Genomic DNA, 26,603 nt, shown 5'->3' on the forward strand with positions numbered 1-26,603 from the left:
ACCATGGGATATACCATAAATGTCTGAGGGGGTCGAGTTGTATCGGACTAGGACTTGAGCTCTGGTTTTGATTTTGTTATTGAGACATTCAGTTGTGCCAAAAAAAGAATATACTTATATGGAACGTCGTGTAGAAATTTCCTAAAATGTGTCTAATCAAGAAAGTTAAACATAATCTGTAACCTCAGACAAACTCTATAAACACACTTGACATTTGTCGGATCAAATGCCATAAAAAACATATGCAAATTGTCAGCCCTGAGATTTACAGAATGTACAACATATGTCTGGCAGCCAAGACCTGACATCACCGGACTGCAACCCGGAATGTCACAGTATAGATCTCTACATTAATGGCTAACTGCAGGAACATCACAACTTTGACCTTAAGCTTTCGATTGTGTTCTGTTTCATAGGAGGTAGTATTATAGTAATTATATACTATATCCTTGTACATAGGGGGCAGTATTATAGTAGTTATATTCTTGTACATAGGAGCAGTATTATAGTAGTTATATTCTTGTACATAGGAGTAGTATTATAGTAGTTATTTTCTTGTACATAGATGTAGTATTATAGTAGTTATATTCTTGTACATAGGAGTAGTATTATAGTAGTTATATTCTTGTACATAGGAGGTAGTATTATAGTAGTTATATTCTTGTACATAGGAGTAGTATTATAGTAGTTATATTCTTGTACATAGGAGCAGTATTATAGTAGTTATATTCTTGTACATAGGAGTAGTATTATAGTAGTTATATTCTTGTACATAGGAGGTAGTATTATAGTAGTTATATTCTTGTACATAGGAGTAGTATTATAGTAGTTATATTCTTGTACATAGGAGGTAGTATTATAGTAGTTATATTCTTGTACATAGGAGCAGTATTATAGTAGTTATATTCTTGTACATAGGAGGTAGTATTATAGTAGTTATATTCTTGTGTATAGGGGGTAGTATTATTGTAGTTATATTCTTGTACATAGGAGTAGTATTATAGTAGTTATATTCTTGTACATAGGAGCAGTATTATAGTAGTTATATTCTTGTACATAGGAGTAGTATTATAGTAGTTATATTCTTGTACATAGGAGGTAGTATTATAGTAGTTATATTCTTGTACATAGGAGCAGTATTATAGTAGTTATATTCTTGTACATAGGAGTAGTATTATAGTAGTTATATTCTTGTACATAGGAGTAGTATTATAGTAGTTATATTCTTGTACATAGGAGGTAGTATTATAGTAGTTATATTCTTGTACATAGGAGCAGTATTATAGTAGTTATATTCTTGTACATAGGAGTAGTATTATAGTAGTTATATTCTTGTACATAGGAGTAGTATTATAGTAGTTATATTCTTGTACATAGGAGGTAGTATTATAGTAGTTATATTCTTGTACATAGGAGCAGTATTATAGTAGTTATATTCTTGTACATAGGAGTAGTATTATAGTAGTTATATTCTTGTACATAGGAGGTAGTATTATAGAAGTTATATTCTTGTACATAGGAGCAGTATTATAGTAGTTATATTCTTGTACATAGGAGTAGTATTATAGTAGTTATATTCTTGTACATAGGAGTAGTATTATAGTAGTTATATTCTTGTACATAGGAGCAGTATTATAGTAGTTATATTCTTGTACATAGGGGCAGTATTATAATAGTTATAATTCTGAGTATTAGAGCAGTATTAATGTAGTTAAATTCCTGTCCAAATAGAGTATTACTACTATTAGTAGTTGTATTCTTGTTCAGGGTTTTAGTATTTTAGTAATATCCAACCCAGTTTTCTATCATGTAAAACTGCAGGTGGGATGCATTACCTCGGTGGGCTATCGCTGCAGCACTTGCACCCGGGACCCCCACAGATCTAATACTAAGGGCCTGTCCTAAGGATAACCTGTTAAAGCTATTAACACTCCTTAATTCGTGATTTTTTTTGTCATTGCAGCTTGACCTGACCATGTGCACGGGCAAATGTGCAAAGTTTATTGGTAAACTCCTATTCCCATTAGGAATCTGCGCGATTGTTGCCAATCTTCTCCTGTACTTCCCAAATGGCAAGATACTAGAAGTGGATCAGATTACAGATTATGTATGGTATTTCCATGGAATTGTGGGAGCTGGATTATTGGTGAGTCTATATGAAGATGTGGGCACTAGGTTTCAGTAAAATAGGAACAGATTCTTAATTTTTGAGTTGTCTGTGGTCCATAGTGGTACAGATATGAAACAGTGTAAGACTGTAGGCAGGTCTCTGGTTATGTACAAGTTTTACAAAAAAAGTAAGTTCCTACGTTTTAGCTGGGTTCTTGCTTTGCTTCGAGCCAGCACAGGGTTAAACTAGGCTGTATAATGGACCTTAAAATGCAGATGTATAATAGCCATGTGAAAGTAGCTTAAGAGGCATGGAGGCATTTTTTAGTACAATACTCAACCAAAAATTTGTGAAATACTCCAGTATAGAGAAGTGACAGTAGGCTGACTTGCTGCTTTCTGCTGCTCACCTGTTGGCTTGGCTGTATAGACTGAGGCAGAATAAGCAGAGTCATCTGATTATCATTATAGGATAGCACATAAAGGTTTGTTATGTTGTACCAGAAGTGCTATCATTATAGTCTATGGTTTCTTCAGACCCCAGAGTATAATAAGTAGAGGTCCAGGGGAGGTGTGGAGGCATAAAAAAAAACACTTCACCCATCTCTTCTGGGTTCCTTTTGGCATCTGGTGTTTCCTTCAGTGATGTCATGGGCCCTGGGGGACCACCAAGACCTATGATTCATGTGGGGTATTCCAACATCATGGCGCTTTGACCCCAAAGGAGTGTTCCTTACAATGATTGGTGGGTGACAAAATCCAAAAGGGTTGCGGGTCAAAACCAAAACTTTTTGGAAAATTCGAAACAAGTCCAGTTTTGTTCACTCATCTCTATTCTTGATCAATGAAAGGGGTTATCCCAGAATCAACACTTATCACTATTTTATTGATGGGCGACAAAGTGTTTGATAGCTGGAGGGCCTATCAGTGGGATCACTGAAAATCACAAGAACAGGTTTCCCGTATCCCATGTCAGAATGGTGTTGTGGTCAGCCATGCACGGTGATGTCCCACTCAATGTCTAAGGGACTGATGACTGTGTTCTGTTATCTATATCACTCAATTCAGACAGGAGGACAGGGGACCCCCCATTTTCGTGATTGGTAGGGGTCCCCAGCAATCAGACCTTTAGACCTGCTGATTATGGGATAGCCCCTTGGGATATATAGGGCATTCTTATTCTCCAGATTATTTATCATAAGACCCATGCCTTTAAGATTTCCATCTATAATCTTATGTCTCTTATCATCTTCAGGTTTTTCTCCCGGCATTCATGATGCTGGGTGCAGGTGGAGAAGGATGTTGTGCAAACCGATGTGGGGTAAGAAACAGTAGGGAAGTTTTACTATTGAAAATGCACCAAAATATTGGGACAATTTTTTTAAATCATAATTTAAATTAAAGCAACTAATAGAGAAAAAGTAAGTGAACCCCTATGTCTCTGACTTCTTTCTCAAAAGATGTGGTTCAGGTGTCCTTCATTTGAGTCCGCATAGGGGCCCAAAAGGTGGAGAGCCTGCCCGTATAAAAAGCGGCTACCTGTGGGCCCCATAGACTATCATGGGACCTGCAGGGTTTTGCTGGTTTTATACAGAAACTGGCAGAGAGAAAAGTCCTCCTTGCACGTCTTTTCTCTCCACCAATTTTAGGCATAATCTGCGGTGTACTCCATATACAAGCAGATTAGTTTGCAATGCAGTCAATGGAGGGAAGGAGGAGAAGACGAGAGTCAGAGAGATGAGGCCGTCTACAGGAGAAGGCTGGATAGTAATTCCTGGTAACCCAGCTGTGTTGTGAAGGAAAACTATCTCTCTATAGTGCAGATGTCTCTCTGTTTTGAAGCGCTCTTCCCCCATCCCCTCTCCATAGACTTCTATTGTCCAGATTTGATCAATGGCAAAAGAAGGCAAATAACTGAAGAAACAGGAACTTTTCTTATATAAAGTATATTACAAACTTTGTTATCTTCACCTGCACTATGGATATATGGGGGAGGGGGGAGGTTATTCATGCTTTAAATCATGTTTGTCTATAATTGTGACTTAGATAACAATCAGACCACAGACCAAAGGGTTAACATACTCTTTCTTGCAAATGTCTATGTCAGGGCTTATTCCATTCTTGGTTGGCAGAGTATATATTTCAGATGTCTGCCAGTACTGGGGCATGGATTCAAGCCTTATGGGGGCAACATTTATATCCCTCAATCTAAAACACCCAGTATAAGTGGGTAGGATATGGCTGTTCAATGGGGAACTATTGTCTAAGGGGGAATATATATGTTTATTGGATGATGTGATATGTAAGGCTATACCCTATGAAGACTCCTGTACAGGTATATGGCGTCTTGTAGTCTATGTGCACCATTCATGAGATGATTGTGTGGTCTTCATTGGTCTTCATTACCAGATGTTCCTGAGTGTAATCCTGTCTGCGCTGGGCACCATTGGAGGAGCCTACTGTGTGGTCATCTCTGCAATGGGCTTAGTCAACGGACCTCGGTGTGACATAGGAGATGGTGAATACATATACCCCTTCAGGAATGATACAGATGAGTAAGTAACCCGGTCATTTCCTAGTCATTTATGTACAAGGCCAAATTATAGGGCATGTGGCCCAAGTTATCCACCTTGTTGGACCTTGAGTTCCTATGAAAAATGGCAAGGATTTTCTGATCTGGTTTTTCAAACCACAAGTGTTTGAGAGAAAAATTGGCTGTGCTTTAACTATTTGCCCCACCCTTCACTTTGTAGGTTGCAGGCTAACTCTAGCATGACCTACCAGATGTCCTCCATCCACTTCTGGTAGTAACTTGAGACCGATAGAAGCAGCTTGGTTCTGATAGTCTCCACCCTGGTGGAGACACCCATGTGATTAACACCCTGACCTTGGAGCAAAAGCTGCGGCATATTTCCATATAAAGGATTTTGGCTCTGTTCTCGGCTGTTTAAATAGGTTTTGCCATTACAAACATTTATCCTCTATATACAGGATATTGCTTTGGGATATCTAGTAGGTCCCTAGGAGCCCTGACAGTGTTATAAACTATGTCTTAGAGATAGGTTCCTAGGAGCCCTGACAGTGTTATACACTATGTCTTAGAGATAGGATCCTAGGAGCCCTGACAGTGTTATACACTATGTTTTATAGATATTTTCCTTGTAGCCCTGACAGTGTCATACACTATGTTTTATAGCTGGGTTCCTAGAAGCCCTGACAGTGTTATATACTATGTATTATAGATAGGTTCCTAGGAGCCCTGACAGTGTTATACACTATATTTTATAGATAGGTTCCTAGGAGCCCTGATAGTGTTCTGCACTATGTTTTATAGATAGGTTCCTAGGAGCCCTGACAGTGTCATACACTATGTTTTATAGATAGGTCCCTAGGAGATCTGACAGTGTCATACACTATGTTTTATAGATAGGTCCCTAGGAGCCCTGACAGTGTTCTACACTATGTTTTATAGATAGGCTCCTAGGAGCCCTGACAGTGTTATACACTGTTTTATAGATAGGTTCCTAGGAGCCCTGACAGTGTTCTACACTATGTTTTATAGATAGGCTCCTAGGAGCCCTGACAGTGTCATACACTATGTTTTATAGAAAGGTTCCTAGGAGCCCTGACAGTGTTATACACTATGTTTTATAGATAGGTTCCTAGGAGCCCTGACAGTGTTCTACACTATGTTTTATAGATAGGTTCCTAGGAGCCCTGACAGTGTTATACACTGTTTTATAGATAGGTTCCTAGGAGCCCTGACAGTGTTCTACACTATGTTTTATAGATAGGCTCCTAGGAGCCCTGACAGTGTCATACACTATGTTTTATAGAAAGGTTCCTAGGAGCCCTGACAGTGTTATACACTATGTTTTATAGATAGGTTCCTAGGAGCCCTGACAGTGTTCTACACTATGTTTTATAGATAGGTTCCTAGGAGCCCTGACAGTGTCATACACTATGTATTATAGATAGGTTCCTAGGAGCCCTGACAGTGTCATACACTATGTATTATAGATAGGTTCCTAGGTGCCCTGACAGTGTTATACACTATGTTTTATAGATAGGTTCCTAGGAGCCCTGACAGTGTTATACACTATGTTTTATAGATAGGTTCCTAGGAGCCCTGACAGTATTCTACACTATGTATTATAGATAGGTTCCTAGGTGCCCTGACAGTGTTATACACTATGTATTATATATAGGTTCCTAGGAGCCCTGACAGTGTCATACACTATATTTTATAGGTAGGTTCCTAGGAGCCCTGACAGTGTCATACACTATGTTTTATAGATAGGTTCCTAGGAGTCCTGACAGTGTCATACACTATATTTTATAGGTAGGTTCCTAGGAGCCCTGACAGTGTCATACACTATGTTTTATAGATAGGTTCCTAGGAGTCCTGACAGCGTTCTAAACTATGGTTTATAGAAAGGTTCCTAGGAGCCCTGACAGTGTCATACACTGTTTTATAGATAGGTCCCTAGGAGCCCTGACAGTGTTCTACACTATGTTTTATAGATAGGCTCCTAGGAGCCCTGACAGTGTCATACACTATGTTTTATAGATAGGTTCCTAGGAGCCCTGACAGTGTCATACACTATGTTTTATAGATAGGTTCCTAGGAGCCCTGACAGTGTTCTACACTATGTTTTATAGATAGGCTCCTAGGAGCCCTGACAGTGTCATACACTATGTTTTATAGATAGGTTCCTAGGAGCCCTGACAGTGTTATACACTATGTTTTATAGATAGGTTCCTAGGAGCCCTGACAGTGTTCTACACTATGTTTTATAGATAGGTTCCTAGGAGCCCTGACAGTGTCATACACTATGTATTATAGATAGGTTCCTAGGAGCCCTGATAGTGTTATACACTATGTTTTATAGATAGGTTCCTAGGAGCCCTGACAGTATTCTACACTATGTTTTATAGATAGGTTCCTAGGTGCCCTGACAGTGTTATACACTATGTATTATACAGTCCTATGAAAAAGTTTGGGCACCCCTATTAATCTTAATCATTTTTAGTTCTAAATATTTTGGTGTTTGCAGCAGCCATTTCAGTTTGATATATCTAATAACTGATGGACACAGTAATATTTCAGGATTGAAATGAGGTTTATTGTACTAACAGAAAATGTGCAATATGCATCAAACCAAAATTTGACCGGTGCAAAAGTATGGGCACCTCAACAGAAAAGTGACATTAATATTTAGTAGATCCTCCTTTTGCAAAGATAACAGCCTCTAGTCGCTTCCTGTAGCTCTTAATCAGTTCCTGGATCCTGGATAAAGGTATTTTGGACAAACAATTCAAGTTCAGTTAAGTTAGATGGTCGCCGAGCATGGACAGCCCGCTTCAAATCATCCCACAGATGTTCAATGATATTCAGGTCTGGGGACTGGGATGGCCATTCCAGAACATTGTAATTGTTCCTCTGCATGAATGCCTGAGTCGATTTGGAGCGGTGTTTTGGATCATTGTCTTGCTGAAATATCCATCCCCGGCGTAACTTCAACTTCGTCACTGATTCTTGAACATTATTCTCAAGAATCTGCTGATACTGAGTGGAATCCATGCGACCCTCAACTTTAACAAGATCCCCGGTGCCGGCATTGGCCACACAGCCCCAAAGCATGATGGAACCTCCACCAAATCTTACAGTGGGTAGCAAGTGTTTTTCGTGTAATGCTGGTTTTTTTGGGCGCCATGCATAACGCCTTTTTGTATGACCAAACAACTCAATCTTTGTTTCATCAGTCCACAGGACCTTCTTCCAAAATGAAGCTGGCTTGTCCAAATGTGCATTTGCATACCTCAGGCGACTCTGTTTGTGGCGTGCTTGCAGAAACAGCTTCTTTCTCATCACTCTCTAATACAGCTTCTGATTGTGCAAAGTGCGCTGTATTGTTACCGATGCACAGTGACACCATCTGCAGCAAGATGATGCTGCAGCTCTTTGGAGGTGGTCTGTGGATTGTCCTTGACTGTTCTCACCATTCTTCTTCTCTGCCTTTCTGATATTTTTCTTGGCCTGCCACTTCTGGGCTTAACAAGAACTGTCCCTGTGGTCTTCCATTTCCTTACTATGTTCCTCACAGTGGAAACTGACAGGTTAAATCTCTGAGACAACTTTTTGTGTCCTTCCCCTGAATAACTATGTTGAACAATCTTTGTTTTCAGATCATTTGAGAGTTGTTTTGAGTAGCCCATGATGCCACTCTTCAGAGGAGATTCAAATAGGAGAACAACTTGCAATTGTCCACCTTAAATACCTTTTCTCATGATTGGATACACCTGGTTATGAAGTTCAAAGCTCAGTGAGGTTACAAAACCAATTTTTTGCTTCAGTAAGTCAGTAAAAAGTAGTTAGGAGTATTCAAATCAATAAAATGATAAGGGTGCCCATACTTTTGCACCGGTCAAATTTTGGTTTAATGCATATTGCACATTTTCTGTTAGTACAATAAACCTCATTTCAATCCTGAAATATTACTGTGTCCATCAGTTATTAGATATATCAAACTGAAATTGCTGTTGCAAACACCAAAATTTTTAGAACTAAAAATGATTAAGATTAATAGGGGTGCCCAAACTTTTTCATAGGACTGTATATAGGTTCCTAGGAGCCCTGACAGTGTTATACACTATATTTTATAGGTAGGTTCCTAGGAGCCCTGACAGTGTCATACACTATGTTTTATAGATAGGTTCCTAGGAGTCCTGACAGTGTCATACACTATGTATTATAGATAGGTTCCTAGAAGCCCTGACAGTGTTATACACTATGTTTTATAGATAGGTTCCTAGGAGCCCTGACAGTGATATACACTATGTTTTATAGATAGGTTCCTAGGAGCCCTGACAGTATTCTACACTATGTATTATAGATAGGTTCCTAGGTGCCCTGACAGTGTTATACACTATGTATTATAGATAGGTTCCTAGGAGCCCTGACAGTGTCATACACTATATTTTATAGGTAGGTTCCTAGGAGCCCTGACAGTGTCATACACTATGTATTATAGATAGGTTCCTAGGAGTCCTGACAGCGTTCTACACTATGGTTTATAGAAAGGTTCCTAGGAGCCCTGACAGTGTCATACACTATGTTTTATAGATAGGTCCCTAGGAGCCCTGACAGTGTTCTACACTATGTTTTATAGATAGGCTCCTAGGAGCCCTGACAGTGTCATACACTATGTTTTATAGATAGGTTCCTAGGAGCCCTGACAGTGTTATACACTATGTTTTATAGATAGGTTCCTAGGAGCCCTGACAGTGTTCTACACTATGTTTTATAGATAGGCTCCTAGGAGCCCTGACAGTGTCATACACTATGTTTTATAGATAGGTTCCTAGGAGCCCTGACAGTGTTCTACACTATGTTTTATAGATAGGTTCCTAGGAGCCCTGACAGTGTCATACACTATGTATTATAGATAGGTTCCTAGGAGCCCTGACAGTGTCATACACTATGTATTATAGATAGGTTCCTAGGTGCCCTGATAGTGTTATACACTATGTATTATAGATAGGTTCCTAGGAGCCCTGACAGTGTCATATACTATATTTTATAGGTAGGTTCCTAGGAGCCCTGACAGTGTCATACACTATGTTTTATAGATAGGTTCCTAGGAGTCCTGACAGTGTCATACACTATGTATTATAGATAGGTTCCTAGGAGTCCTGACAGCGTTCTACACTATGGTTTATAGAAAGGTTCCTAGGAGCCCTGACAGTGTCATACACTATGTTTTATAGATAGGTCCCTAGGAGCCCTGACAGTGTTTTACACTATGTTTTATAGATAGGCTCCTAGGAGCCCTGACAGTGTCATACACTATGTTTTATAGATAGGTTCCTAGGAGCCCTGACAGTGTTATACACTATGTTTTATAGATAGGTTCCTAGGAGCCCTGACAGTATTCTACACTATGTATTATAGATAGGTTCCTAGGTGCCCTGACAGTGTTATACACTATGTATTATAGATAGGTTCCTAGGAGCCCTGACAGTGACATACACTATATTTTATAGATAGGTTCCTAGGAGTCCTGACAGCGTTCTACACTATGGTTTATAGAAAGGTTCCTAGGAGCCCTGACAGTGTCATACACTATGTTTTACAGATAGGTTCCTAGGAGCCCTGACAGTATTCTACACTATGTATTATAGATAGGTTCCTAGGTGCTCTGACAGTGTTATACACTATGTTTTATAGATAGGTTCCTAGGAGCCCTGACAGTGTTATACACTATGTTTTATAGATAGGTTCCTAGGAGCCCTGACAGTATTCTACACTATGTATTATAGATAGGTTCCTAGGTGCCCTGACAGTGTTATACACTATGTTTTATAGATAGGTTCCTAGGAGCCCTGACAGTGTTATACACTATGTTTTATAGATAGGTTCCTAGGAGCCCTGACAGTATTCTACACTATGTATTATAGATAGGTTCCTAGGTGCCCTGACAGTGTTATACACTATGTATTATAGATAGGTTCCTAGGAGCCCTGACAGTGTCATACACTATATTTTATAGGTAGGTTCCTAGGAGCCCTGACAGTGTCATACACTATGTTTTATAGATAGGTTCCTAGGAGTCCTGACAGTGTCATACACTATGTATTATAGATAGGTTCCTAGAAGCCCTGACAGTGTTATACACTATGTTTTATAGATAGGTTCCTAGGAGCCCTGACAGTGTTATACACTATGTTTTATAGATAGGTTCCTAGGAGCCCTGACAGTATTCTACACTATGTATTATAGATAGGTTCCTAGGTGCCCTGACAGTGTTATACACTATGTATTATAGATAGGTTCCTAGGAGCCCTGACAGTGTCATACACTATATTTTATAGGTAGGTTCCTAGGAGCCCTGACAGTGTCATACACTATGTTTTATAGATAGGTTCCTAGGAGTCCTGACAGTGTCATACACTATGTATTATAGATAGGTTCCTAGGAGTCCTGACAGCGTTCTACACTATGGTTTATAGAAAGGTTCCTAGGAGCCCTGACAGTGTCATACACTATGTTTTATAGATAGGTTCCTAGGAGCCCTGACAGTATTCTACACTATGTATTATAGAAAGGTTCCTAGGTGCTCTGACAGTGTTATACACTATGTTTTATAGATAGGTTCCTAGGAGCCCTGACAGTGTTATACACTATGTTTTATAGATAGGTTCCTAGGAGTCCTGACAGTGTCATACACTATGTATTATAGATAGGTTCCTAGGAGTCCTGACAGCGTTCTACACTATGGTTAATAGAAAGGTTCCTAGGAACCCTGACAGTGTCATACACTATGTTTTATAGATAGGTTCCTAGGAGTCCTGACAGTGTCATACACTATGTATTATAGATAGGTTCCTAGAAGCCCTGACAGTGTTATACACTATGTTTTATAGATAGGTTCCTAGGAGCTCTGACAGTGTTATACACTATGTTTTATAGATAGGTTCCTAGGAGCCCTGACAGTATTCTACACTATGTATTATAGATAGGTTCCTAGGTGCCCTGACAGTGTTATACACTATGTATTATAGATAGGTTCCTAGGAGCCCTGACAGTGTCATACACTATGTTTTATAGATAGGTTCCTAGGAGTCCTGACAGTGTCATACACTATGTATTATAGATAGGTTTCTAGAAGCCCTGACAGTGTTATACACTATGTATTATAGATAGGTTCCTAGAAGTCCTGACAGTGTTATACACTATGTATTATAGATAGGTTCCTAGGAGTCCTGACAGTGTCATACACTATGTATTATAGATAGGTTCCTAGGAGCCCTGACAGTGTCATACACTATGTATTATAGATAGGTTCCTAGGAGTCCTGACAGTGTTCTACACTATGGTTTATAGAAAGGTTCCTAGGAGCCCTGACAGTGTCATACACTATGTTTTATAGATAGGTTCCTAGGAGCCCTGACAGTATTCTACACTATGTATTATAGATAGGTTCCTAGGTGCCCTGACAGTGTTATACACTATGTTTTATAGATAGGTTCCAAGGAGCCCTGACAGTGTTATACACTATGTTTTATAGATAGGTTCCTAGGAGCCCTGACAGTATTCTACACTATGTATTATAGATAGGTTCCTAGGTGCCCTGACAGTGTTATACACTATGTATTATAGATAGGTTCCTAGGAGCCCTGACAGTGACATACACTATATTTTATAGGTAGGTTCCTAGGAGTCCTGACAGTGTCATACACTATGTATTATAGATAGGTTCCTAGAAGCCCTGACAGTGTTATACACTATGTTTTATAGATAGGTTCCTAGGAGCTCTGACAGTGTTATACACTATGTTTTATAGATAGGTTCCTAGGAGCCCTGACAGCATTCTATACTATGTATTATAGATAGGTTCCTAGAAGCCCTGACAGTGTTATACACTATGTATTATAGATAGGTTCCTAGGAGCCCTGACAGTGACATACACTATATTTTATAGGTAGGTTCCTAGGAGTCCTGACAGTGTCATACACTATGTATTATAGATAGGTTCCTAGAAGCCCTGACAGTGTTATACACTATGTTTTATAGATAGGTTCCTAGGAGCTCTGACAGTGTTATACACTATGTTTTATAGATAGGTTCCTAGGAGCCCTGACAGTATTCTATACTATGTATTATAGATAGGTTCCTAGGAGCCCTGACAGTGTCATACACTATATTTTATAGGTAGGTTCCTAGGAGCCCTGACAGTGTCATACACTATGTTTTATAGATAGGTTCCTAGGAGTCCTGACAGTGTCATACACTATGTATTATAGATAGGTTCCTAGAAGCCCTGACAGTGTTATACACTATGTATTATAGATAGGTTCCTAGAAGCCCTGACAGTGTTATACACTATGTATTATAGATAGGTTCCTAGGAGTCCTGACAGTGTCATACACTATGTATTATAGATAGGTTCCTAGGAGCCCTGACAGTGTCATACACTATGTATTATAGATAGGTTCCTAGGAGTCCTGACAGTGTTCTACACTATGGTTTATAGAAAGGTTCCTAGGAGCCCTGACAGTGTCATACACTATGTTTTATAGATAGGTTCCTAGGAGCCCTGACAGTATTCTACACTATGTATTATAGATAGGTTCCTAGGTGCCCTGACAGTGTTATACACTATGTTTTATAGATAGGTTCCAAGGAGCCCTGACAGTGTTATACACTATGTTTTATAGATAGGTTCCTAGGAGCCCTGACAGTATTCTACACTATGTATTATAGATAGGTTCCTAGGTGCCCTGACAGTGTTATACACTATGTATTATAGATAGGTTCCTAGGAGCCCTGACAGCGTCATACACTATATTTTATAGGTAGGTTCCTAGGAGCCCTGACAGTGTCATACACTATGTTTTATAGATAGGTTCCTAGGAGTCCTGACAGTGTCATACACTATGTATTATAGATAGGTTCCTAGAAGCCCTGACAGTGTTATACACTATGTTTTATAGATAGGTTCCTAGGAGCCCTGACAGTGTTATACACTATGTTTTATAGATAGGTTCCTAGGAGCCCTGACAGTATTCTACACTATGTATTATAGATAGGTTCCTAGGTGCCCTGACAGTGTTATACACTATGTATTATAGATAGGTTCCTAGAAGCCCTGACAGTGTTATACACTATGTTTTATAGATAGGTTCCTAGGAGCCCTGACAGTGTTATACACTATGTATTATAGATAGGTTCCTAGGAGCCCTGACAGTGACATACACTATATTTTATAGGTAGGTTCCTAGGAGCCCTGACAGTGTCATACACTATGTTTTATAGATAGGTTCCTAGGAGTCCTGACAGTGTCATACACTCTGTATTATAGATAGGTTCCTAGAAGCCCTGACAGTGTTATACACTATGTTTTATAGATAGGTTCCTAGGAGCCCTGACAGTGTTATACACTATGTTTTATAGATAGGTTCCTAGGAGCCCTGACAGTATTCTACACTATGTATTATAGATAGGTTCCTAGGTGCCCTGACAGTGTTATACACTATGTATTATAGATAGTTTCCTAGGAGCCCTGACAGTGTAATACACTATATTTTATAGGTAGGTTCCTAGGAGCCCTGACAGTGTCATACACTATGTTTTATAGATAGGTTCCTAGGAGTCCTGACAGTGTCATACACTATGTATTATAGATAGGTTCCTAGAAGCCCTGACAGTGTTATACACTATGTATTATAGATAGGTTCCTAGAAGCCCTGACAGTGTTATACACTATGTATTATAGATAGGTTCCTAGGAGTCCTGACAGCGTTCTACACTATGGTTTATAGATAGGTTCCTAGAAGCCCTGACAGTGTTATACACTATGTATTATAGATAGGTTCCTAGGAGTCCTGACAGCGTTCTACACTATGTTTTATAGATAGGTTCCTAGGAGCCCTGACAGTATTCTACACTATGTATTATAGATAGGTTCCTAGGTGCCCTGACAGTGTTATACACTATGTTTTATAGATAGGTTCCTAGGAGTCCTGACAGTGTCATACACTATGTATTATAGATAGGTTCCTAGAAGCCCTGACAGTGTTATACACTATGTATTATAGATAGGTTCCTAGAAGCCCTGACAGTGTTATACACTATGTATTATAGATAGGTTCCTAGGAGTCCTGACAGCGTTCTACACTATGGTTTATAGAAAGGTTCCTAGGAGCCCTGACAGTGTCATACACTATGTTTTATAGATAGGTTCCTAGGAGCCCTGACAGTATTCTACACTATGTATTATAGATAGGTTCCTAGGTGCCCTGACAGTGTTATACACTATGTTTTATAGATAGGTTCCTAGGAGCCCTGACAGTGTTATACACTATGTTTTATAGATAGGTTCCTAGGAGCCCTGACAGTGTTATACACTATGTATTATAGATAGGTTCCTAGGAGTCCTGACAGTGTCATACACTATGTATTATATATAGGTTCCTAGGAGTTCTGACAGCGTTCTACACTATGGTTTATAGAAAGGTTCCTAGGAGCCCTGACAGTGTCATACACTATGTTTTATGGATAGGTTCCTAGGAGCCCTGACAGTATTCTACACTATGGATTATAGATAGGTTCCTAGGTGCCCTGACAGTGTTATACGCTATGTTTTATAGATAGGTTCCTAGGAGCCCTGGCAGTTTTATACACTATGTTTTATAGATGGGTTCCTAGGAGCCCTGACAGTATTCTACACTATGTATTATAGATAGGTTCCTAGGTGCCCTGACAGTGTTATACACTATGTATTATAGATAGGTTCCTAGGAGCCCTGACAGTGTCATACACTATATTTTATAGGTAGGTTCCTAGGAGCCCTGACAGTGTCATACACTATGTTTTATAGATAGGTTCCTAGGAGTCCTGACAGTGTAATACACTATGTATTATAGATAGGTTCCTAGAAGCCCTGACAGTGTTATACACTATGTATTATAGATAGGTTCCTAGGAGTCCTGACAGTGTCATACACTATGTTTTATAGATAGGTTCCTAGGAGCCCTGACAGTGTTATACACTATGTTTTATAGATAGGTTCCTAGGAGCCCTGACAGTATTCTACACTATGTATTATAGATAGGTTCCTAGGTGCCCTGACAGTGTTATACACTATGTATTATAGATAGGTTCCTAGGAGCCCTGACAGTGTCATACACTATATTTTATAGGTAGGTTCCTAGGAGCCCTGACAGTGTCATACACTATGTTTTATAGATAGGTTCCTAGGAGTCCTGACAGTGTCATACACTATGTATTATAGATAGGTTCCTAGAAGCCCTGACAGTGTTATACACTATGTTTTATAGATAGGTTCCTAGGAGCCCTGACAGTGTTATACACTATGTTTTATAGATAGGTTCCTAGGAGCCCTGACAGTATTCTACACTATGTATTATAGATAGGTTCCTAGGTGCCCTGACAGTGTTATACACTATGTATTATAGATAGGTTCCTAGGAGCCCTGACAGTGTCATACACTATATTTTATAGGTAGGTTCCTAGGAGCCCTGACAGTGTCATACACTATGTTTTATAGATAGGTTCCTAGGAGTCCTGACAGTGTCATACACTATGTATTATAGATAGGTTCCTAGGAGTCCTGACAGCGTTCTACACTATGGTTTATAGAAAGGTTCCTAGGAGCCCTGACAGTGTCATACACTATGTTTTATAGATAGGTTCCTAGGAGCCCTGACAGTATTCTACACTATGTATTATAGAAAGGTTCCTAGGTGCTCTGACAGTGTTATACACTATGTTTTATAGATAGGTTCCTAGGAGCCCTGACAGTGTTATACACTATGTTTTATAGATAGGTTCCTAGGAGTCCTGACAGTGTCATACACTATGTATTATAGATAGGTTCCTAGGAGTCCTGACAGCGTTCTACACTATGGTTAATAGAAAGGTTCCTAGGAACCCTGACAGTGTCATACACTATGTTTTATAGATAGGTTCCTAGGAGTCCTGACAGTGTCATACACTATGTATTATAGATAGGTTCCTAGAAGCCCTGACAGTGTTATACACTATGTTTTATAGATAGGTTCCTAGGAGCTCTGACAGTGTTATACACTATGTTTTATAGATAGGTTCCTAGGAGCCCTGACAGTATTCTACACTATGTATTATAGATAGGTTCCTAGGTGCCCTGACAGTGTTATACACTATGTATTATAGATAGGTTCCTAGGAGCCCTGACAGTGTCATACACTATGTTTTATAGATAGGTTCCTAGGAGTCCTGACAGTGTCATACACTATGTATTATAGATAGGTTTCTAGAAGCCCTGACAGTGTTATACACTATGTATTATAGATAGGTTCCTAGAAGTCCTGACAGTGTTATACACTATGTATTATAGATAGGTTCCTAGGAGTCCTGACAGTGTCATACACTATGTATTATAGATAGGTTCCTAGGAGCCCTGACAGTGTCATACACTATGTATTATAGATAGGTTCCTAGGAGTCCTGACAGTGTTCTACACTATGGTTTATAGAAAGGTTCCTAGGAGCCCTGACAGTGTCATACACTATGTTTTATAGATAGGTTCCTAGGAGCCCTGACAGTATTCTACACTATGTATTATAGATAGGTTCCTAGGTGCCCTGACAGTGTTATACACTATGTTTTATAGATAGGTTCCAAGGAGCCCTGACAGTGTTATACACTATGTTTTATAGATAGGTTCCTAGGAGCCCTGACAGTATTCTACACTATGTATTATAGATAGGTTCCTAGGTGCCCTGACAGTGTTATACACTATGTATTATAGATAGGTTCCTAGGAGCCCTGACAGTGACATACACTATATTTTATAGGTAGGTTCCTAGGAGTCCTGACAGTGTCATACACTATGTATTATAGATAGGTTCCTAGAAGCCCTGACAGTGTTATACACTATGTTTTATAGATAGGTTCCTAGGAGCTCTGACAGTGTTATACACTATGTTTTATAGATAGGTTCCTAGGAGCCCTGACAGCATTCTATACTATGTATTATAGATAGGTTCCTAGAAGCCCTGACAGTGTTATACACTATGTATTATAGATAGGTTCCTAGGAGCCCTGACAGTGACATACACTATATTTTATAGGTAGGTTCCTAGGAGTCCTGACAGTGTCATACACTATGTATTATAGATAGGTTCCTAGAAGCCCTGACAGTGTTATACACTATGTTTTATAGATAGGTTCCTAGGAGCTCTGACAGTGTTATACACTATGTTTTATAGATAGGTTCCTAGGAGCCCTGACAGTATTCTATACTATGTATTATAGATAGGTTCCTAGGAGCCCTGACAGTGTCATACACTATATTTTATAGGTAGGTTCCTAGGAGCCCTGACAGTGTCATACACTATGTTTTATAGATAGGTTCCTAGGAGTCCTGACAGTGTCATACACTATGTATTATAGATAGGTTCCTAGAAGCCCTGACAGTGTTATACACTATGTATTATAGATAGGTTCCTAGAAGCCCTGACAGTGTTATACACTATGTATTATAGATAGGTTCCTAGGAGTCCTGACAGTGTCATACACTATGTATTATAGATAGGTTCCTAGGAGCCCTGACAGTGTCATACACTATGTATTATAGATAGGTTCCTAGGAGTCCTGACAGTGTTCTACACTATGGTTTATAGAAAGGTTCCTAGGAGCCCTGACAGTGTCATACACTATGTTTTATAGATAGGTTCCTAGGAGCCCTGACAGTATTCTACACTATGTATTATAGATAGGTTCCTAGGTGCCCTGACAGTGTTATACACTATGTTTTATAGATAGGTTCCAAGGAGCCCTGACAGTGTTATACACTATGTTTTATAGATAGGTTCCTAGGAGCCCTGACAGTATTCTACACTATGTATTATAGATAGGTTCCTAGGTGCCCTGACAGTGTTATACACTATGTATTATAGATAGGTTCCTAGGAGCCCTGACAGCGTCATACACTATATTTTATAGGTAGGTTCCTAGGAGCCCTGACAGTGTCATACACTATGTTTTATAGATAGGTTCCTAGGAGTCCTGACAGTGTCATACACTATGTATTATAGATAGGTTCCTAGAAGCCCTGACAGTGTTATACACTATGTTTTATAGATAGGTTCCTAGGAGCCCTGACAGTGTTATACACTATGTTTTATAGATAGGTTCCTAGGAGCCCTGACAGTATTCTACACTATGTATTATAGATAGGTTCCTAGGTGCCCTGACAGTGTTATACACTATGTATTATAGATAGGTTCCTAGAAGCCCTGACAGTGTTATACACTATGTTTTATAGATAGGTTCCTAGGAGCCCTGACAGTGTTATACACTATGTATTATAGATAGGTTCCTAGGAGCCCTGACAGTGACATACACTATATTTTATAGGTAGGTTCCTAGGAGCCCTGACAGTGTCATACACTATGTTTTATAGATAGGTTCCTAGGAGTCCTGACAGTGTCATACACTCTGTATTATAGATAGGTTCCTAGAAGCCCTGACAGTGTTATACACTATGTTTTATAGATAGGTTCCTAGGAGCCCTGACAGTGTTATACACTATGTTTTATAGATAGGTTCCTAGGAGCCCTGACAGTATTCTACACTATGTATTATAGATAGGTTCCTAGGTGCCCTGACAGTGTTATACACTATGTATTATAGATAGTTTCCTAGGAGCCCTGACAGTGTAATACACTATATTTTATAGGTAGGTTCCTAGGAGCCCTGACAGTGTCATACACTATGTTTTATAGATAGGTTCCTAGGAGTCCTGACAGTGTTATACACTATGTATTATAGATAGGTTCCTAGAAGCCCTGACAGTGTTATACACTATGTATTATAGATAGGTTCCTAGGAGTCCTGACAGCGTTCTACACTATGGTTTATAGATAGGTTCCTAGAAGCCCTGACAGTGTTATACACTATGTATTATAGATAGGTTCCTAGGAGTCCTGACAGCGTTCTACACTATGTTTTATAGATAGGTTCCTAGGAGCCCTGACAGTATTCTACACTATGTATTATAGATAGGTTCCTAGGTGCCCTGACAGTGTTATACACTATGTTTTATAGATAGGTTCCTAGGAGTCCTGACAGTGTCATACACTATGTATTATAGATAGGTTCCTAGAAGCCCTGACAGTGTTATACACTATGTATTATAGATAGGTTCCTAGAAGCCCTGACAGTGTTATACACTATGTATTATAGATAGGTTCCTAGGAGTCCTGACAGCGTTCTACACTATGGTTTATAGAAAGGTTCCTAGGAGCCCTGACAGTGTCATACACTATGTTTTATAGATAGGTTCCTAGGAGCCCTGACAGTATTCTACACTATGTATTATAGATAGGTTCCTAGGTGCCCTGACAGTGTTATACACTATGTTTTATAGATAGGTTCCTAGGAGCCCTGACAGTGTTATACACTATGTTTTATAGATAGGTTCCTAGGAGCCCTGACAGTGTTATACACTATGTATTATAGATAGGTTCCTAGGAGTCCTGACAGTGTCATACACTATGTATTATATATAGGTTCCTAGGAGTTCTGACAGCGTTCTACACTATGGTTTATAGAAAGGTTCCTAGGAGCCCTGACAGTGTCATACACTATGTTTTATGGATAGGTTCCTAGGAGCCCTGACAGTATTCTACACTATGTATTATAGATAGGTTCCTAGGTGCCCTGACAGTGTTATACGCTATGTTTTATAGATAGGTTCCTAGGAGCCCTGGCAGTTTTATACACTATGTTTTATAGATGGGTTCCTAGGAGCCCTGACAGTATTCTACACTATGTATTATAGATAGGTTCCTAGGTGCCCTGACAGTGTTATACACTATGTATTATAGATAGGTTCCTAGGAGCCCTGACAGTGTCATACACTATATTTTATAGGTAGGTTCCTAGGAGCCCTGACAGTGTCATACACTATGTTTTATAGATAGGTTCCTAGGAGTCCTGACAGTGTAATACACTATGTATTATAGATAGGTTCCTAGAAGCCCTGACAGTGTTATACACTATGTATTATAGATAGGTTCCTAGGAGTCCTGACAGTGTCATACACTATGTATTATAGATAGGTTCCTAGAAGCCCTGACAGTGTTATACACTATGTTTTATAGATAGGTTCCTAGGAGCCCTGACAGTGTTATACACTATGTTTTATAGATAGGTTCCTAGGAGCCCTGACAGTATTCTACACTATGTATTATAGATAGGTTCCTAGGTGCCCTGACAGTGTTATACACTATGTATTATAGATAGGTTCCTAGGAGCCCTGACAGTGTCATACACTATATTTTATAGGTAGGTTCCTAGGAGCCCTGACAGTGTCATACACTATGTTTTATAGATAGGTTCCTAGGAGTCCTGACAGTGTCATACAGTATGTATTATAGATAGGTTCCTAGAAGCCCTGACAGTGTTATACACTATGTATTATAGATAGGTTCCTAGGAGTCCTGACAGTGTCATACACTATGTATTATAGATAGGTTCCTAGAAGCCCTGACAGTGTTATACACTATGTTTTATAGATAGGTTCCTAGGAGCCATGACAGTGTTATACACTATGTTTTAGAGATAGGTTCCTAGGAGTCCTGACAGTGTCATACGCTATGTATTATAGATAGGTTCCTAGAAGCCCTGACAGTGTTATACACTATGTTTTATAGATAGGTTCCTAGGAGCCCTGACAGTGTTATACACTATGTTTTATAGATAGGTTCCTAGGAGTCCTGACAGTGTTATACACTATGTTTTATAGATGGGTTCCTAAGAGCCCTGACAGTCCAAATCTGGGACCTGGTTCTCTATTTACAGGGCAGAGTCATCATCCAGGAGCCTGAGAAAGTTGGGTGATAACAACTCTGAGAAATGTAGTTATAACCAGATTTTATAGAAACAGATTACTAATATATTGTGGTAACACATATTAATATTGGCACTGTAAATTCTAAGAATTCTTAAGAAGTGTATTACTTGCTGTCTGCCACTAGATGGCGCTGCTTTACTATATTAAGTGGCTGTCTAATAACTGACTGATGTCAGCGCTATCTCTAGTGATTTCACACTATGATGTATCACACATCTATGTTATATTCTCACCATTTCTGTGACTGCAGGGACAACTATCTCTTCCGTCAGGACACGTGGAGCTTATGTAAAGAACCTGAGAACGTCGTGCTGTGGAACGTGGTCTTGTTCTCCATCCTGTTAGGGCTGGGCGCTATTGAGGCCATCTTGTGCCTCATTCAGGTCATCAATGGCGTCATCGGAGTGATCTGCGGCACCTGCCTGAGGAAAAGGAAGATCAATGTAAGTTGTCAGCGCTGTGTGGTGCGAAAACACCAGAACTATCATCATACATGGCCAGTATTTACTACTCGCCTGTATAGTACATTGCACCTAACCAAACCCACATTACCCGACATGTCATACATACGGTACCCAAGGCATCAATATCTTCTTTACACCTATCTATTACCCTCATGATTTTCATATAGTAAACATGGTGTACTCATACCACTACTACTGCAATACATCATACATATCCATCACTAGCATGATACATGGATTATCCTTACATCACAGTATACCATCATACATCATATATAAATACTACCAATATATATATATATATATATATATATATATATATATATAAAACATAAACACTACCACCATACCTCACACATAAACACTATCACAATACATCAAACATAAATACTACCGCCACACATCACACATAAATACTACCGCCATACATCACACATAAATACTACCGCCATATGTCACACATAAAAACTACCGCCATATGTCACACATAAAAACTATTCCCATACATCACACATAAATACTACCGCCATACATCACACATAAATACTACCGCCATACATCACACATAAATACTACCGCAATACATCACACATAAATACTATCACCATACCTCACACATAAACACTATCGCCATACATCACACATAAATACTACCGCCATACATCACACATAAATACTACCGCCATACATCACACATAAATACTACCGCCATATGTCACACACAAAAACTATTCCCATACATCACACATAAACACTATCGCCATACATCACACATAAATACTACCGCAATACATCACACATAAATACTACCGCCATACATCACACATAAATACTACTGCCATATGTCACACATAAAAACTATTCCCATACATCACACATAAACACTATCGCCATACATCACACATAAATACTACCGCAATACATCACACATAAATACTACCGCCATACATCACACATAAATACTACCGCCATATGTCACACATAAAAACTATTCTCATACATCACACATAAACACTATCACCATACATCACACATAAATACTACCGCAATATATCACACATAAATACTACCGCCATACATCACACATAAATACTACTGCCATATGTCACACATAAAAACTATTCCCATACATCACACATAAACACTATCGCCATACATCACACATAAACATTACCGCCATACATCACACATAAATACTACCGCCATATGTCACACATAAACACGATCGCCATACATCACACATAAACACTACTGCCATACATCACATATAAACACTACCGCCATACATCACACACAAATTCTACCGCCATATATCACACATACATACTACCACTATACAGTGGGGCAAAAAAGTATTTAGTCAGTCACCAATAGTGCAAGTTCCACCACTTAAAAAGATGAGAGGCGTCTGTAATTTACATCATAGGTAGACCTCAACTATGAGAGACAAAATGAGAAAACAAATCCAGAAAATCACATTGTCTGATTTTGTAAGAATTTATTTGCAAATTATGGTGGAAAATAAGTATTTGGTCACCTACAAACAATCAAGATTTCTGGCTCTCACAGACCTGTAACTTCTTCTTTAAGAGTCTCCTCTTTCCTCCACTCATTACCTGTAGTAATGGCACCTGTTTAAACTTGTTATCAGTATAAAAAGACACCTGTACACACCCTCAAACAGTCAGACTCCAAACTCCACTATGGTGAAGACCAAAGAGCTGTCAAAGGACACCAGAAACAAAATTGTAGCCCTGCACCAGGCTGGGAAGACTGAATCTGCAATAGGCAACCAGCTTGGATTGAAGAAATCAACTGTGGGAGCAATAATTAGAAAATGGAAGACATACAAGACCACTGATAATATCCCTCGCTCTGGGGCTCCACACAAAATCTCACCCCGTGGGGTCAAAATGATCACAAGAACGGTGAGCAAAAATCCCAGAACCACGCGGGGGGACCTAGTGAATGAACTGCAGAGAGCTGGGACCAATGTAACAATGCCTACCATCAGTAACACACTACGCCGCCAGGGACTCAGATCCTGCAGTGCCAGACGTGTCCCACTGCTTAAGCCAGTACATGTCCGGGCCCGTCTGAAGTTTGCTAGAGAGCATTTGGATGATCCAGAAGAGTATTGGGAGAATGTCCTATGGTCTGATGAAACCAAACTGGAACTGTTTGGTAGAAACACAACTTTTCGTGTTTGATGGATGCAACTCAGTATTCTTTTTCCTCCAAACACCATACCTACTGTAAAGCATGGGGGTGGAAACATCATGCTTTGGGGCTGTTTCTCTGCAAAGGGGCCAGGACGACTGATCCGGGTACATGAAAGAATGAATGGGGCCATGTATTGTGAGATTTTGAGTGCAAACCTCCTTCCATCAGCAAGGGCATTGAAGATGAAACGTGGTTGGGTCTTTCAACATGACAATGATCCAAAGCACACCGCCAGGGCAACGAAGGAGTGGCTTTGTAAGAAGCATTTCAAGGTCCTGGAGTGGCCTAGCCAGTCTCCAGATCTCAACCCTATAGAAAACCTTTGGAGGGAGTTGAAAGTCCGTGTTGCCAAGCGACAGCCCCAAAACATCACTGCTCTAGAGGAGATCTGCATGGAGGAATGGGCCAACATACCAACAACAGTGTGTGCCAACCTTGTGAAGACATACAGAAAACATTTGACCTCTGTCATTGCCAACAAAGGATATATAACAAAGTATTGAGATGAAATTTTGTTACTGACCAAATACTTATTTTCCACCATAATTTGCAAATAAATTCTTACAAAATCAGACAATGTGATTTTCTGGATTTGTTTTCTCATTTTGTCTCTCATAGTTGAGGTCTACCTATGATGTAAATTACAGACGCCTCTCATCTTTTTAAGTGGTGGAACTTGCACTATTGGTGACTGACTAAATACTTTTTTGCCCCACTGTATATAAAACATAAATACTATCACCATACCTCACACGTAAACACTATCGCCATACATCACACATAAACACTACCGCCATACATCACACATAAATACTACTGCCATACATCACACATAAATACTACTGCCATACATCACACATAAACACTACCGCCATATATCACACATAAATTCTACCACTATATATAAAACATAAATACTATCACCATACCTCACACATAAACACTATCGCCATACATCACACATAAACACTACCGCCATACATCACACATAAATACTACCGCCATGTGTCACACATAAATACTACCGCCATGTGTCACACATAAATACTACTGCCATACATCACACATAAACATTACCGTCATACATCACACATAAATACTACCACCATACATCACACATAAATACTACCGCCATACATCACATATAAACACTACCGCTATACATCACACATATATACTATTGCCATACATCACACATAAACACTACCACCATATCTCACACATAAACACTACCACCATATCTCACACATAAACACTATCACAATACATTACACATAAATACTATCGCCGTACATCACACAAACACTACCACCATATACCATACATAACCATATCTTCAGTACTTCCATACCCCTGACATCATACAGGACACAACCACTGTAGCAGTATACACATATTCCGCACCTACCTTTCTTATTCTCCAGTATCACATATAATACCGCCACTGCTTGCACATATCCTACACCTATTATATATGTCCAATACTGTTGATTATTACAACGTCCTTTCTTCTATTTCAGACCACTGAAGCGTGAGCATGGACATGCCCTGAGACAATAACAAGCCCGGCGGACATGGACACCTAGAAACTCTGGTCAGAAATGAAAACAATGAAGCCTAGAACACGGCGCTTGTACAGATGTAGCAGAGCTGACAATCAATGTGGTAGGGCAGCGAATGTCATAGCACAACTGGGTGTGATATCATGATGTGTGACCTGTGGCCATGCCTGGTACTGCAGGTATATACTGACTATCACCAAGCGCTTCTCTAGTCTTGTATATATACAATGTAACCTGTAATTTATAATAAATATCCCTGTATTACATCTGTGCAAGGACCTTCTCATTGACTACATCAGTCTGGGCAATGCTCTGTGGTTCAGTGTCCGTGTACATGAGGTATACGGGCCTCCGAGCTCACAGAGGACGGGCTATGCTGTTATCATGGTCGCACAATCCTGCTCCTACTCAGCCATCTTGGAATAAAATGAAAAATAACTTAAATAAAATATTTTTACTACGATTTATCCCTTTAATGCCGTCATACAGGAGACCATCCATGTGAAATGATGGGGCTATTCTTAAAGGGATTTTATAGAAAAGCATCACCGCTTTCCAAAAGAATGGAAAGAAAACAGCGCCACACCTGCCCACTGGTCATATGTGGTATTGCAGCTCAACCTTATTCATTTCAATAGTATGTTTACCTTCTGCTGGCGTTTGAGGCCAAATATTGTGTGACAATCTGGTGAGCCAATCTAACCCTGTGCACTGCAGCTAAAGGAACCATCTCCACTCAGAATTAAAGGGGTTGTCCAAGCCTAGATATTAGGCTACAATATCAGATCTGTGGTCTAGTACCGTGACCAATCCATGGAGAG

General features: G+C 39.5%; 1 protein-coding gene across 1 annotated transcript; it reads left to right on the top strand.

Annotated features, from left to right (window-relative positions):
* The first annotated feature begins 1,975 nt into the window (after positions 1-1,975).
* LOC142193963 (transmembrane 4 L6 family member 1-like) lies at positions 1,976-25,766 on the top strand. Its single transcript, XM_075262986.1, has 5 exons — positions 1,976-2,146; positions 3,365-3,430; positions 4,519-4,664; positions 21,784-21,976; positions 25,741-25,766. The coding sequence occupies exons 1-5, from the start codon at positions 1,976-1,978 to the stop codon at positions 25,753-25,755; spliced, it is 591 nt and encodes a 196-aa protein (XP_075119087.1). The 3' UTR covers positions 25,756-25,766.
* The last annotated feature ends 837 nt before the right edge of the window (positions 25,767-26,603 follow it).

This window comes from Leptodactylus fuscus, chromosome 2 (genome assembly GCF_031893055.1).
Source record: "Leptodactylus fuscus isolate aLepFus1 chromosome 2, aLepFus1.hap2, whole genome shotgun sequence".
In the NCBI taxonomy this organism is placed as follows: Eukaryota; Metazoa; Chordata; class Amphibia; order Anura; family Leptodactylidae; genus Leptodactylus; species Leptodactylus fuscus.

What these genes read in the sequence shown, in the direction of transcription:
- LOC142193963 (XM_075262986.1), top strand. Translation starts at nt 1,976, where the DNA reads ATGTGCACGGGCAAATGTGCAAAGTTTATTGGTAAACTCCTATTCCCA. An exon ending in TTGTGGGAGCTGGATTATTG is followed by an intron (nt 2,147 to 3,364) that starts GTGAGTCTATAT and finishes TATCATCTTCAG; the next exon opens with GTTTTTCTCCCGGCATTCAT. An exon ending in GTTGTGCAAACCGATGTGGG is followed by an intron (nt 3,431 to 4,518) that starts GTAAGAAACAGT and finishes CTTCATTACCAG; the next exon opens with ATGTTCCTGAGTGTAATCCT.